This window comes from Oncorhynchus kisutch, linkage group LG7 (assembly GCF_002021735.2).
Source record: "Oncorhynchus kisutch isolate 150728-3 linkage group LG7, Okis_V2, whole genome shotgun sequence".
NCBI classification, from domain to species: Eukaryota; Metazoa; Chordata; class Actinopteri; order Salmoniformes; family Salmonidae; genus Oncorhynchus; species Oncorhynchus kisutch.
This window is the reverse complement of record NC_034180.2, coordinates 29,518,436-29,533,029: the sequence shown is the minus strand read 5'-3', so window position 1 is coordinate 29,533,029 and position 14,594 is coordinate 29,518,436. Positions and strand designations below refer to the sequence as shown.

The 14,594-nt window shown below is 43.3% G+C and overlaps 1 protein-coding gene across 14 annotated transcripts in view; it reads right to left on the bottom strand.

Moving 5' to 3' along the window:
- Positions 1–14,594, bottom strand: part of LOC109893722 (transmembrane protein KIAA1109 homolog) — a 117,273-nt gene that overhangs the window by 25,936 nt on the left and 76,743 nt on the right. For 8 of the 14 annotated variants that reach the window (XM_031828829.1, XM_031828827.1, XM_031828831.1 and 5 more), the window contains 13 exons: positions 13,211–13,294; positions 12,266–12,464; positions 11,899–11,958; positions 11,466–11,692; positions 10,897–11,085; positions 7,482–7,612; positions 7,257–7,380; positions 6,972–7,084; positions 6,742–6,832; positions 6,155–6,208; positions 4,398–4,669; positions 4,020–4,235; positions 2,564–2,744 (listed from right to left, as the gene is read on the bottom strand). In XM_031828829.1, the coding sequence (XP_031684689.1) occupies positions 2,564–2,744; positions 4,020–4,235; positions 4,398–4,669; positions 6,155–6,208; positions 6,742–6,832; positions 6,972–7,084; positions 7,257–7,380; positions 7,482–7,612; positions 10,897–11,085; positions 11,466–11,692; positions 11,899–11,958; positions 12,266–12,464; positions 13,211–13,294 (1,941 nt within the window). The remainder of the gene's footprint in view (positions 1–2,563; positions 2,745–4,019; positions 4,236–4,397; positions 4,670–6,154; positions 6,209–6,741; positions 6,833–6,971; positions 7,085–7,256; positions 7,381–7,481; positions 7,613–10,896; positions 11,086–11,465; positions 11,693–11,898; positions 11,959–12,265; positions 12,465–13,210; positions 13,295–14,594) is intronic. The other 6 variants (XM_031828834.1, XM_031828836.1, XM_031828839.1 and 3 more) reach the window with 4 other exon arrangements.

Sequence of the window (14,594 nt, the reverse complement as noted above, 5' to 3'; positions counted from 1 at the left end):
AGCAGCTTTCCAATCTTTGGGGATCTCAGATGACACAAAAGAGAGGTTGAACAGGCTAGTACTAGGGGTTGCAACTATTTCGGCAGATAATGTTAGAAAGAGAGGGTCCAGATTGTCGAGCCCAGCTGATTTGTAGGGATCCAGATTTTGCAGTTCTTTCAGAACATCAGCTGTCTGGATTGGGGTGAAGGAGAGCGGGGAAAGCATGACCAGCCATGGAAAAAATGCTTCTTGAAATTAGCGATTATCGTAGATACCCTCAGTGCTGTGGGCAGCTGGGGGGAGGTGCTCTTATTCTCCATGGACAGTTTCCCAAAACTTTTTGGAATTAGTTTTACAGAAAGCAAATTAATTTTTGGCCTTAGCTTTCCTAACTGACTGAGTATATTTGTTCCTGACTTCCATGAAAGGTTGCATATCGCGGGGGATATTCGATGCTAATGCAAAACGCCACAGGATGTTTTTGTGCTGGTCAAGGGCAATCACGTCTGGGGTGAACCAAGGGCTATATCTGTATCTGGTTCTACATTTTTTTAATGGGGCATGCTTATTCTATAACAAGCGGCAACGGTGAGAGACTTGTTTCTCTTGTACAGAGAGTAAAAGGAGCAGGTTTCTGGGCATGGAAGTATAGATGTTGTCAAGTTCAAAGTGAATGGCACAGATCCATATATGGCAATGGTCTATTTACATATAGGCCTGCTGCAGCTTTGATTGGTTATGGCGCACCGGTTTGTGTAGTGTATGGGCCTGAGTCGTGCCTGTCAATGCAATAGAATCCAACCCCGATGCGTTCTGCCTACAACAACATCTCTTGCATAGTTCATTTTGCATACTAAGTCTTGCATAGTTCGTTTAGTTTTGGTATGTTGCATTGATTGTGGCTAATATTGCATTGATTCGATCACAATTTCCACAGAAGAAGGAAACGTTCAGTGTTAACTAACGGGGAAAACTCTAGAATGTTGAGTGAAATTCAATGTCGTGTTTCTCTGCGCTTTCTGATATTTCTTCTGTGCCGCAATCCCGGGGGAGCGTAGAGGGAGCATTGGTTGTAGGTGTCCTGGAGGGCAGGCAGTGTGCTCCCAATGGTGTGTTCGGCTGAGCATACCACCCTCTGTAGTGCCTTGTGGTCAGTGGCGGTGGAGTTGCCGTATGTGTTCGATTGTGCTCCTGTAGAACACTGTGAGGGTCCTTGGGACAGGCCTCATTTTCTCAGCCTCTTGAGGTTGAATAGTCGCTGTCGTGAAGGCAGTTTATGCAATTTTAAAAACATCACAATAAATTCACTGATTTCACAACACACTGTGTGCCCTCAGGCCCCTACTCCACCACTACCACACATGGGTGTCCAAGCTGTGCGCCAGTAGTTCAAACAGAGAGCTCGGTGCATTCAACATGTCAATACCTCTCATAAATACAAGTAGCGATGAAGTCAATCTCTCCTCCACTTTGAGCCAAGAGAGATTGACATACATATTATTAATATTAGCTCTCTGTGTACATCAAGGGCCAGCCGTGCTTCCCTGTTCTGAGCCAAGTCCTTTTTTGTGGCACTTGACAACACGACTGAACAGTAGTCCAGGTGTGACAAACCTAGGGCCTGTAGGACCTGCCTTGTTGATAGTGCTGTTAAGGCAGAGCAGCACATTATTATGGACATACTTCTCCAGATCTTAGCTACTATTGTATCAATATATTTTGACCATGATAGTTTACAATCCAGGGTTACTCCAAGCAGTTTAGTCACCTCAACTTGCTCAATTTCCACATTATTTATTACAATATTTAGTTGAGGTTTAGGGTTCAGTGAATGATTTGTCCAAAATACAATGCTTTTAGTTTAGAAATATTTAGGACTAACATTCCTTGCCACCCACTCTGAAACTAACTACAATACTTTGTTTAGTGTTGCAGTCATTTCAGTCGCTGTTGTAGCTGACATGTATAGTGTTGAGTCATGCGCATACATACATGTCTGTGTGGTTTGACCATTTCAGCTCCTCGAAGATGTGTATGCCGAGGAACTTTTTGACCCTCTCCATGTCGGCCCCGTTGATGAAGATAGGGGTGTGCCCAGTTTGACAGTGCACATTTTACTAGGCTACTGATATTGCCTGGGGTTGTTCGCCATGCAAAATAACTTGCAGATAAATGATCTACTGTCAATGCAGTTACATGCTTAGTTCGATGCTAAAGGAGAGGATGTATCAGTTGTCACAAAAGTTGAGGTACAGTATTTTCGGAAGGTAGAAGAAAAAGTGAACCGGTTCAGAATGTTTAATTGATTTTCTGACCGATGCAAGCTATATTTGGATTAGTTTGGGGTCCAGCGGAACGATGATCTTGTATTTTAAACATTTGAATCAGGGACTGATGCATATGGGGAAACATTATATCCCTAAATAGTTACATATCAGAATAGTTTAACTCTTAAAATCATCAATGGCAATATAGTTCCTACCATTTAATGCATGATATTGATGGGTCATCGTTTAAACACATTATTTATACCATGCTATAGATAGGATAACAGTAATGGAGTGAAAGCAAATTAACTGACCTTGACATCCACTCCCGGAATGTAAAAGACAGTGGTCTCCAGGTCACTGGATTTGGTCTGCAGAGAGGAAGGCACCTTCTTCCCGGCCAGGAGGTGGGTGGTTGAGGTGTAAGTGGGCTGGAGCTTCTTCTTCTTGGGTGGAGACTCCTGGTCCAGACTCCTGGAGCTGCGGTCACAACTCCTACAGTACAGGAGGATAAATAGCTTTCTAGAAACTTTGGTAACAATTAATCCTTAAGTCTTACCCGGGAGTGGGGGAGGGGGATACTAAGCTAACATATGGAATGGTTTTAAGATGGTCATACCAAGGATCATTTGGCTATTTGATTTTGAATTGTATGACCCCGTTAGGGATAAACAAATATTATTTGATGAAACATTGATTTTGACCTTAAATAACAGATTCATAAATGGAAAAACAGTAAAAATAATCAATCAATGGGAAGTTTGTTTTAAAGTGGCTGTCCAATACCTGAGAGATATCACATCATGAAATTATATTGAAAAAAAAACTGTACACACAAAAAAAGTCTCTAAACTACTTTCATATACACTGAGTATACAAAACATTATGAGTACCTGCACTATCCATGTCGTAGACTGACCAGGTCAACCCAATTGAAAGATATGATCCCTAATTGATGTCACTAGCTAAATTCACTTCAATCAGTGTAGGAGACAGGTTAAAGAAAGATTTTTAAGCCTTGAGACAATAGACATGGATTGTGTATGTGTGCCATTCATAGGGTGAATGGGCAAGACCAAATATTTAAGTGCTTTTGAACAGGGTATGGTAGTAGGTACCAGGTGCACCGGTTAGTTTGCAACACTGTTGGTTTTTCAAACTAAATAGTTTCCCGTGTATATCAAGAATGGTCCACCACCCAAAGGACATCCAGCCAACATGACAACTTTGGGAAGCATTGGAGTCAACATGGGCCAGCATCCCTGTGGAACACTTTTGACACTTTGTGGAGTCCAAGTCCTGATAGATTGAGGCTGTTCTGAAGGCAAAAGGTGTGTGTGGGGGGGGGGGCATCATAGAGGAAAACAGACGAGCTCGTGAGGCTGGTGGGCATCATAGAGGATACCAGAGAATATCATCCTGTTCGTGAGTCTCATCTTTCCATAGATTGGTCATATTAGTTTTTTAGGCCAAACAGTTCAGACGCTACAGACGTTTTTGTGAGAAGACTGATTTTCTGACAAACCATGAGAGACCTTCCACCGCAGGTGTGGTGGATTGAGACGCAGCCCATGCATATCTCTAGCTTAAACAGATGGATTTTGATAGAGATTTTTTATTATGCTAATTAGATTTCTGTGGCGGGCACGGACATCGACTCAAGGGGGTTAACTTAAAGCCTGCAGGTATAATACTTTATGATTTGTCTAGGTTATAATAAGGCATAAGTTATTAAATAGTTAGAAGATCCCTAGGGTTCAGGTGCCGTACCTTCTGAAGGAGACATCCTCGTGCTCGGGCTGCTGGGTGGTGGGGTGCAGGACACACTTGCCACTGTCAATCTCCACACGCACGTCCAGCTCAAAGTCAATGTTCCTCTCAGTGACTGAGCTCATGAGGCTGCGGTTGGTGGGTGTGCTGGGCCAGCGCTCACTGAACATCTGGCTGACAGCGGCGAAGCCTGATGGTTTTCTGTGTGGTGGTTGGCTGTGACAGCAGAACAAACGGGGGTCGTGTTTAGTAGGCAGGAAAAAGTTTAAAAAAAATGAAATTGCATGCTTTTTAGTCTAGTAGTAGGTTTAATATGGGTCTGGGAACCGGCCAAACAAAGATGAGAGAGAGGTGGAAAGGGGAGGGGGGATAACTCACACAGTCCTCCTGAAGTAGCTGGATGACCTCTCGCGGTCAAACTCTTCCTCCTTGTCTGAGTCCTCTGAGGAAGAGGAGGAGAGCTCGTCGCGCCGCATGTCGTCGTGCTGGAAGGGAATGCCAGGTGAGAAGACGGCAGGGGTTGCAGGGGCACTGAACACTGAGTGGGGTCCTTCGCTAACAGATGGGAAATGATGAAGGTGATGAAGATGATGATGGAGTGGCTCGTCAATGGTGATGGATAACAGGTCCATTTCTGTCTCCTCTGGAAACTTCAGCAGAGAACATATGGGAGGGGTTGAGAGGGGGACAGTTAGACTCTTTTAATTAGAAAAGGTAAACATTTTGAAAGTGCTCTAAACTCTGTAGCAGATAACATCCTTTTCAAAGTATCTGTATGTTTGTGTAGTAATACATTTGTAACGATTTGTTATAATTGCCAATACACAATGTGCGTTACAGTCATAATCTACTCCAGCTTGGCATCTTCAAAAACATTTTTTAAACATGGCCAATATCATGGCTATTGCTAGATGTAATGTACATAACTAGAGGCTACAATGTCCTGTAATACAGACTGCTATGTCCTTGATGTTTTTTCATGCAGTGCTCTGGGAGAAGACAGAGGAAAGAGATATGGAGTCAGAGATGAAGAGGATGAAGTGAAGGATGTTAGGATGAAGACACCTGGGCAGAAAGAAGCTGCAGGACAACGTCTTCTCTTAGGACAGTGGATGAAGCGGATCAACTCCCAAAACATTGCAACCCCTCACAAAGGACAGTATAGCCATAAACAACCACTGTCCTGAGCAGTTTGCATAAAGTATACATTTTCAAAAAGTAAAAGGAGGAAACCTCAATGTTTCCTCTAGTCACGGCTTTGAGGCACAATTATTCTGAGGTTGGCCAAGCTAAGGGTTTAGAGTTTAAGGCTCAGAGGCTCTATACATCCTAAAAGTCTTAAATCATAGCTACTAGGGTTGGAATAGCTGCTGCAGTTAGAAAAGGAGATCTGTGATTGAAAGAAGTTGATTTGGAGCGACATGGAATTTAATAACAGGATGCGTGTGTGTGAATCAATGGCACATTGAAATATAATCTTAAACATTTAGTATCTACATGTACAGCATACTATGCAGGCATACTACTACCGGCAGGGTAGCCTAGTGGTTAGAGCGTTGGACTACTAACCGGAAGGTTGCAAGTTCAAATCGTTCTGCCCCTGAACAGGCAGTTAACCCACTGTTCCTAGGCCGACATTGAAAATAAGAATTTGTCCTTAACTGACTTGCCAAGGTAAATAAATACACATATACACAAGTCTAACCATATCTATAGAGCCGCAATATCGCTGATGACGTAGCCATGCGGCAAATAATTACAGTTTTCTTTGAAACACATAATCAGATGCAATGGCTGGTATTAAGAGCATATTACTCCCTACTAACCATATTGCCATTTGAGTTGAATTGTAAGTGCATAAAAAAATATTAGCTTGAGTGCACTTGACTTGTTAATCTCTTGCTACTGAAGATGGTATGGCATGCATCAATCCAACATACATGAAAATCAAGCATTGATTGATACTACTAGCCTTCTTCTCATCATCCTGTTTTGAATTTCCATGTTTTCAAACAAATCAGTCGTTGACATTTTATTAGAAGAAGAGGAAGAAGTGGAAGACGAAGAAGCGGAAGAAGAAGGTTCTTTTTTGATTTTCATTTGTTTGGGATTGCTTTTGGTTGTTTTACAAATACCTTGAAGACCTCTCCTGGACTGACTGGTCGGTTTGTAGAGTCCTGATTATTAATCTTCAGTTGAACAGAAAGAGAACAATGGAATCCATCCAAAAAATGAAAGCATGGCAACATGTTCAAGAGGGGATTTTGCACTCAAAAGGCACACTTAAAGGAATAATCCACTCCAAAACTATTGTAATTTATGTTTTGCGTCATCATGACAATGTGGCAAGTCACAATTTGCTTTTTGAAAGTCCATCATCTTGAAAACTTGACTGCTCACATGCAAAACATTTTGGGACTGTATCAACAGTGGACTAATGAAAAAAATACTAGATTGTTTTTGAGTGGATTATTCTTTTAACTCCCCTTCAAGCTACAAGCAAGCTGAAAAGCTAACACTTAGCTTCCGCTGACATATCAGAGCGTTTCCACAATGTTTAGACACACACAGCCTCAGGTCAAGAGGCCTGTCATAGTGTTAAACAAACAAACAAACGACATGGAGGATGAAATGATGCCCTAACTCAATAAAACGCTGTGCAACTGCCATTTTGGAGAATCCTATTGTTATTAACTACCATTGTCGTCATTCTATACATTACCGTGTCCTGGATGTTGAAGGTAACTCTTGGTCCAGGGGAGGATGCATCTACTCTGATGTCCGGCAAGTCATCTACGTCTCCTATTCTGGAACTGAGCAGGAAATTAGAAAAAAGAATCCAACCCATTGGAATTTCAATTCAATTCCCAATCCTGACTTTACTGAATTGATACAGAATTGACCCATAGCCTGCTAGGTTTCAACTGCAGACAAGGAATGATCTTACAGTACCTTTGGCGTTCCATCCTTTTAAGTGGAGGCCTCCCTGCTGCTGTAGAGATGCTCTTGGAACGGTTATAGCTGGGTTTGTATCCCAGACCCCACTTGTCCTTTAGAGATGCAGCCTGATGGAGAAGCATACAAACAAGTGATCAGGGTTTATCAGTGCTGGTGTTCTTTCCATTTAAATTGAGATGTATGGAGTTGTAAGTTGCAGGATTTACAAATGGAGACTCCCACAGTCCAGAAGTATTTAGCCCAGCAAAAGGGGGGTAAGTAAGTGCGTAGTGGTCTCACCCTCATGCTGGAGCGGCGTAGTTTCTTGCGGACATCTCTCCTGATGTCGTTGACGGCCACAGACTCCAGCTGCTGGTAGCGCTGGATCTCCTGGTTTATTGTGCCCTCACTCGCTCCCAATTTCCTGTGAAAGGAGAACATACAGTATACATTACATGAAATGGAGATGAGTGATCTGACTTCAAGGATTGATCCTTGGGTTTGGTGTTTGACAAGAACTCTTACTTGAGGTCATCAATGACTTTGGCCTGCTCGTTCAGCTCTCTGATGTCCACTATTCTTTTGTTTAACTTCCCTCTTCTTGGATCTAAGATCTGGTTGCCCACTGCCGCCTGCCGCCTGAGGTCTATGGTCTCCTGTGGAGTATAAAGGACAAATTACAACCTGTAATTCACATATTACACCACATAATGTTTATGTATTTTTTAACAATCACCACAATTAAATAACCTAAATTAGATTACACCTCCAACCTGGGTTATTCACACCACAAAACTAAGGTATTAAACCAATAATTAATTATTACACCAAAGTTACACAGCCACATTTGACATTTTAATCATTTATCCAGAGTGACTTACAGTTAGTGCATTCATCTTAAGATAACAAGGTGAAAGAACCACATATCACAGGCATAGAAAGTAAAGTTTTCCTCAGTAAGGTAGCCATCAGTAGAGTCAGGGAGGAGGGTGGGGGGCGGTCAAAGTGACGAGGAGGATTATTTAAGATACTGTTTGCTCTGCCGTCCTAGCTTCAGGGTGAAGCTGGTTCCACAATTTGGACAGAGGACAGAGAAGACTGGGCTGAGCGAGAGCTGCCCTCCCATAGGGTGGGCCAAGAGACCTGAGGTGGCAGAGCGGAGTGCTCAGGTTGGGGTGTAGGGTTTGAGCATATTGAAGGTAGGGAGGGGCAGTTCCACTTGCTGTTCCTTAGGTAATCGCTATGGTCTTGTAGTGGATGCGAGCTTCGACTGGAAGCCAGTGGAGTGTGCGGAGGAGCGGATTGACATGAGAGTACTTGGGGAAGGTTGAAAACCAGGCGGGCTGCAGCGTTCTGGATGAGTTGCAGGGTTTTGAAGGCACAAGAGGGGAGCCCAGCCAACAGTGAGTTGCAGTAGCCCAGACAGGAGAGGAGACGTGCCTGGATTAGGACCTGAGTCGCTTCCTGTGTGAGGTAGGGTCATACTCTACAGATGTTGTAGAATCTGCATGAATCTGTAGGAGCGAAACACTGCTTTGATGTTTGCAGAGAACGACAGGGTGTTGTCCAGGATCATGCCAAGGTTATTTGCACTGTGGGAGGACGACACTGTGGAGTTGTCAACCGTGATGGAGAAGTCTTTGAGCGGGCAGGCCTTCCCCGGGAGGAAGAGCATCACCGTCTTGTCGAGGTTGAGGTGATGGGCAGACATCCAAGTTGAGATATCTGCCAGGCACGCAGAGATGCGTGTCACCACTTGGGTGTCAGAAGGGGGGGAAGGAGAAAAGTAGTTGAGTGTCTTCAGCATAGCAATGATAGGAGAGACCATGTGAGGATATGACGGAGCCGAGTGACTTGGTGTATAGAAAGAAGAGGGCCAAGAACCAAGCCCTGGGGGACACCAGTAGTGAGAGTGCGTGGTGTAGACACAGATCCTCTTCATGTCACCTGGTAAGAGCGGCCTGCCAGGTAGGATGCAATCCAAGAGTGTGCAGAGCCTGAGACGCCCAGCCCTGAGAGGGTGGAGAGGGGGATCTGATGGTTCACGGTGTCAAAGGCAGCGGATAGATCTAGGAGGATGAAAACAGAAGAGAGAGTCAGCTTTGGCAGTGCGGAGAGCCTCCATGACATAGAGAAGAGCAGTCTCGGTTGAGTGACCTGTCTTGGTTAGTGTCAAGAAGATTGTTCTGAGAGAGAGATAACGAGAAAGCACTCTCAAGTGTTTTGGAAAGAAAAGAAGGGATACAGGTCAATCGTTTTTGACGTCAGATGAGTCGTGTGTTGGTTTCTTGAGGAGGGGAGCGACTTGGGCCATTTTTAAGTTAGAGGGGACGCAGCCAGTGGACAGGGATGAGTTGTTGAGGGAAGTGAGAAATGGGAGAAGTTCCCAGAGATGGTCTGGAGAAGGGTGGAGGAGATGGGGTCGAGCGGGCAGATTTTCAGGCAGACAGACCTCACTAGTCGCAGGATTTCATCTGGAGAGAGAGGGGAGAAAGAGATCAAGATGCAGGGTAGTTCTGTGTGAGTGAGACCAGTGGACTTAATAGGCTGAGTGATGTCGTCAATCTTCTTTTCAAAGTGGTTGACAAAGTCGTTCGCAGAGAGGAAGGGGGTGGGGGTGGAGGAGAAGGTGGAAAAGAGTTGACCAGGGTTAGAGGCAGAAGCTTGACATTTTGAGTGGTAGAAAGCTTTAGCAGCAGATACAGAGGAAGAGAAGGTAGAGAGGAGAGAGTGACAGGACGATAGGTCCTCCATTTAAACTTAGCTGTCTGCTGCCCTGTTCTGTAAGTTCGTAATGAGTCACTTAGCCACAGAGCAGGAGGGGAGGGCCGAGCCGGCCGGGAGGAAAGGGGACAGTGTGAGTCATTGGATGTGGAAAGGGAGGAGATTAGGGTCGAAGCGGCAGAATCAGGAGGAAGGAGGGAGAAAGATTCACCACCTTAGTCACATCTTATACTAACACCAATTATCATGTTATACACATACATAACCAGCAGAAAAATATGTGAAATGAAAGTCACCATCCCCATAATACTAGAGACCTTTGGGACCGATTGGTAACCCAATTCTCAGATGAGAGAGTTAACCAGGTGAAAAGAGAACTAGAAGAGCCTAAACCCCAAAGAGTCAATTGCTAAGTGACCATATTATTTTTACCATAGGGATGAGCATGGTTATTTGAATATCTGAACGGACGCTAGTTTTTGAATACTTGCGAGAGTATTCATAAACATAATAATAAATCATAGTCCTATTTTAACAATGAAAAGGCGTTATTAAAATGAAATAAAAGTATATAAGTGACATTGCTACACACAAGGATATACCATGACATTTGACATTCTTAATTCAATAAAAACACATACTGTAGTCTACATGGGGTTTGTTGTTATTGTCAGCCAATCAAAGTGGCACTAGTCAGTGGCTCCATGTGTAGTAGCAAGCAGCGTTGGAGATCTCTAATCAACACAAAATGGAATTGAAAGTACATAATTAAGTTAGCTAAATGAGAAGTAGTAGGCTACAAGGAGCAACCATCGGCAATCATTCATCTGAATTAAGGACAGGAAGTGCAGCAAAATAGCCTCAATTTCTGCATGAAAGCAGAGCGGAACCTCTCCCCCAAGTCAGGTTATGTATTTACATGCATTTCAACTATCCAGATATCCCCCAAAAATGTTATGATATTATTCTAATTGTGAACTTGATATTATTTGAATTGTGCCCATCCCTAGTTTGCCGTTAGTTTGTTCTCCAAATACACAATTGCTACGAGCCCTCTGACATTATCACAATTCATTGAGTCACTTAGCAATTGAAATCCATTCTGCAGCTTGAAATCTGGACCATAGAGCCTTAATGTTACCCTTAGCGTGATTAACGTGCCTAGAAGGTAGGACAATAGAGAGTGGGGCAGTTGAGGATGGGCTACAGTACATACACATCCCCAGGATAGGGGTCTGGGAGCCCTGGCCATGTTCCCTCTGGACGGGGGAAGGGCATAGTCGTTTAGGTAGTCGCCTGGTACCGAGACACTCTGGACACTGGGGCTTTTCAGGCCCAGGATGCTGTTTACCAGCCGTGTCCTGAACGTGAGCCTAGGGCTGCTGCACTCTCCCTCTGGGCTCCCCTGCAATCAACGGGATGGATACGCCCAAGGCAAGGTTCAACTGGGTGCATGGACTAAGCAGCTTGGATAGCTTTTAGTGCTGTCACAGTGGTTGTAATGGGTTGAACAGACATGCAGTCTTGACACTCAGTATTTTTTTACATTCTTGACACACAGTCAGGGATTTCACACACGCACACAGAGCTACTATAATCTCTAACACAATCATAGTGCTTTAACAGCCTCTTAAATCGTCTTGAGGTAGTAGTGCACCAGAATCACAGGCATTAACAAACTCACAGGATACAAACACACTCAGAATTGTACAATTCACATGTTCAAAGTAATACACAAATATTCAGTATTGTTATCATGGTTAGGGAAAGACTGAAAACACTGACCATATGGATGGTCGGCGACATGGTGTCGGCCTCATCCTCATCAGACAAGTTGACCATGTTGATTGAGTTGAGGTCAGCGATGTCATCCACATCCTCCTCTCCCGTCAGCGAGGTCAGTGTGTTGCCTAGGGCGTTGAGACGCTTGCCAATGTTGGGGTCCATGTGGACGTCGATACCACACATTTTCCACAGCACGTTCAGCGCCCAGGTGCCTGCACTGCTGCTTTCTGATGGTCGCACAGGGAGGGAGGGACAATATTATCCTACACTAAATCCATCTATCACTCACTAGAATACAAATATCTTGCTCAGGGAGAAGAAGAAAACAGCTGTGATGTGTTTTGGATAAAAGCTTGACAACGTTCACAGTCAAACTAACCCCATTTCATATTTATACACAAAGTTTGATGCCCATTATCTGTGCAGTACCTACCTGCTGACAGCTGGCCTGTGGTTCTGGAGCACACTTCATATGTGCCATCTGGAACAACACCTACAAAATCAACACATTCAAATATTACATCAATAAGAGGACCGGCACAGTGTAGTGGACCACACTGTAAGAAGTTAGGCACATATAGAGCTTAATTAGGGTGGTATATCAAAAGCTATCAGTCTCTTTGGTACTCAATATATGGGTGAAGCTTTAGACATCAGACTCATGTTCTGATGTTAAACTTAAAAACTCAGCTTTTCCAGGCCCAGCTCTAAATATAGACAAGCCGTCTCATTTCCTGACTTCATGCATTTGCAATTCCATTCTGTATGTAAAAGCCAACATCTGCGGGCCAATCACTCACAGGCGTTCATGATCATGTCTCCTCGGATCTCAGGCTTCCAGTCGTCCCAGGAGGTCTCAAAGCCCTCGGCGAAGCGGATGCAGAAGTTCTTGAAGTGGCCTTTGCTAACCAGAGACTCAGAGGAGCAGGCGGTGATCAGCGTGCTCTCGATGGTCAGCACCAGGGCAGAGCCCGTGTCAAAGTCAATGCTGTGGTTGGCCTGTGAGGATGGAGGTTTGAGGGTGGACGGGGCAGTAAGATGTTAAAGTTAGGTTACCGGATAAGTCTAGCACAGGGATAACATTAAGGTTAACAGTCAGTCATGTGTTAGGAATAGGTGAAGGGTTACGGTAACATTTTATTTGACGGTCTGTTTATAAACATTAAATAGTTTGTTAAGAATTAAACTCAACACACTTAAGGCCTGTTAGTTATCCATGCATCATATTATGATTAGAGGTGTTTGTAATAATTCATGAAATTATAAGAATTTATACACAGGTTTTCTGCTAGAAACCTAATAATGGTTTACTAATGGTTAAAAAGTATTTAATAATGGTTTATAAGCATATTGGCCAACCTTCAAATAAAGTATATTACTTAGGAATAGGAAATGTGCCTGTGTGTAATGTTGAAAAACACATTGGCTCCATGGAAAAATCCATTTAGTTGATGCATAGTTAATGCAGTTGTGACGTTGTGCATGCCATAACACTCATGATAACAATAAAGTACCTGTGCCAATTGACCGTAACAGTGAGACATTCAACCAGTCAAACAATTTCAAGCTTCATTAAAGTTATGCCAGTTGTATCAATAAAATTGCTGGTTGCCTATAACCTTATGTCAGCATTGTGTCAAGATTGCATCACAAACATTTATAACAGGTTGTTACAAGTAAAACAGTAATAAATCATTGAATAACATCACACAAGTGTTCACAAGATTGAATAGATTGTAAGTTACTTTTCGTGCATATTTTTGCGGGCCTACAGATCTGCTGGCCCCAGCTTCAGAGCGAATGCCTTCGAAACCTGGTATATGTCCTTTCTATGGAGATAAGAAACACAATTATAACTTTGACTAACTTGTAAGAGAAACAACCAGGGACTGTGGATGTAGTCATCAAATTCAAACTTAGATTAATCCTTTAACTATTTTCCACTATTAGTCATTCACCAATTCACAAATGAAATCTTTAGCATTTATGAAGACATTTACCTTGAATTAATTTTGCAATTTGCTGCTAATGTAAAGGAAACTGCACTGAAAAACCTTTCTCCATCATTCCCAATTGTATCTATTCAGCTACATACGAATGCAGCTAGCTACACTTTATTAGGTACACCACCCCTTTCACAAAAATGGTTTACTCCTATATACAGTGAGTCACGTGGCCGTGGCTTGCTGAGCAGGCAGACAGGCATCGAGGCATTCAGCTACTGTTTGAATGAACGTTAGAATGGGCAAAACGAGTGACCTAAGCGACTTTGAGCGTGGTATGATCGTCGGTGCCAGGCGCGCCAGTTGCTTATCTCAGAAACGGCCCGCCTCCTGGGCTTTTCACGCACTACAGCGTCTATGGTTAGCTGAGAATGGTGAGACAAACAAAAAACATCCAGTTAGCATCAGTCCTATGGGTGCTTGTGATGACAAGTCTAAGGAAAACGGCTATCGCAGCATTCGACCACACAGCGTTCCACTCCTATCAGCTAAAAACAAGAAGAAGATGCTCCAGTGGGCAGGCGATCACCAACACTGGACAATTGAGGAGTGGAAAAACATTGCCTGGTCCGATGAATCCCGGTTCTTGTAGCATCATGTTGATGACAGAGAATTTGACATTAGCAGCATGAGTCCATCGCCCCATCCTGTCTGGTGTCAACGGTACAGGCTGGTGGCGGTGGTGTAATGGTGTGGGGAACGTTTTACTGGCACATGTTAGGTCCCCATGTTAGGTCCCAATTAAGCATCAAGGGACCTAACATGTGAGTTTCCATGACACAAAGAATTTAGGCTGTTCTGGAGGCAAGTGGGGTCCGACAGAGATAGGTGTACGTAATAAACTGTCCACTGAGTGTATATAACCAACAAAATTTTAATAAAGTCACTGAAGTTATTAAAAGTGACCAAATTCCTACTAGTATATATTCATTCTTCTATATTTTGTTTTTATAATTGGTTCAAATGAACATTGTGACAAAAAATGGTTGTAAAAAAGAATAACACATTTGAGAAAACATTGGATCAGCTCTTTTGAGAACGAGTTGACCCATGATTTGATGATTACTCACACTGTGTGCCACTTTCAGACAAGCACATTTTTTACAATTTAGCTCATATCAATGTA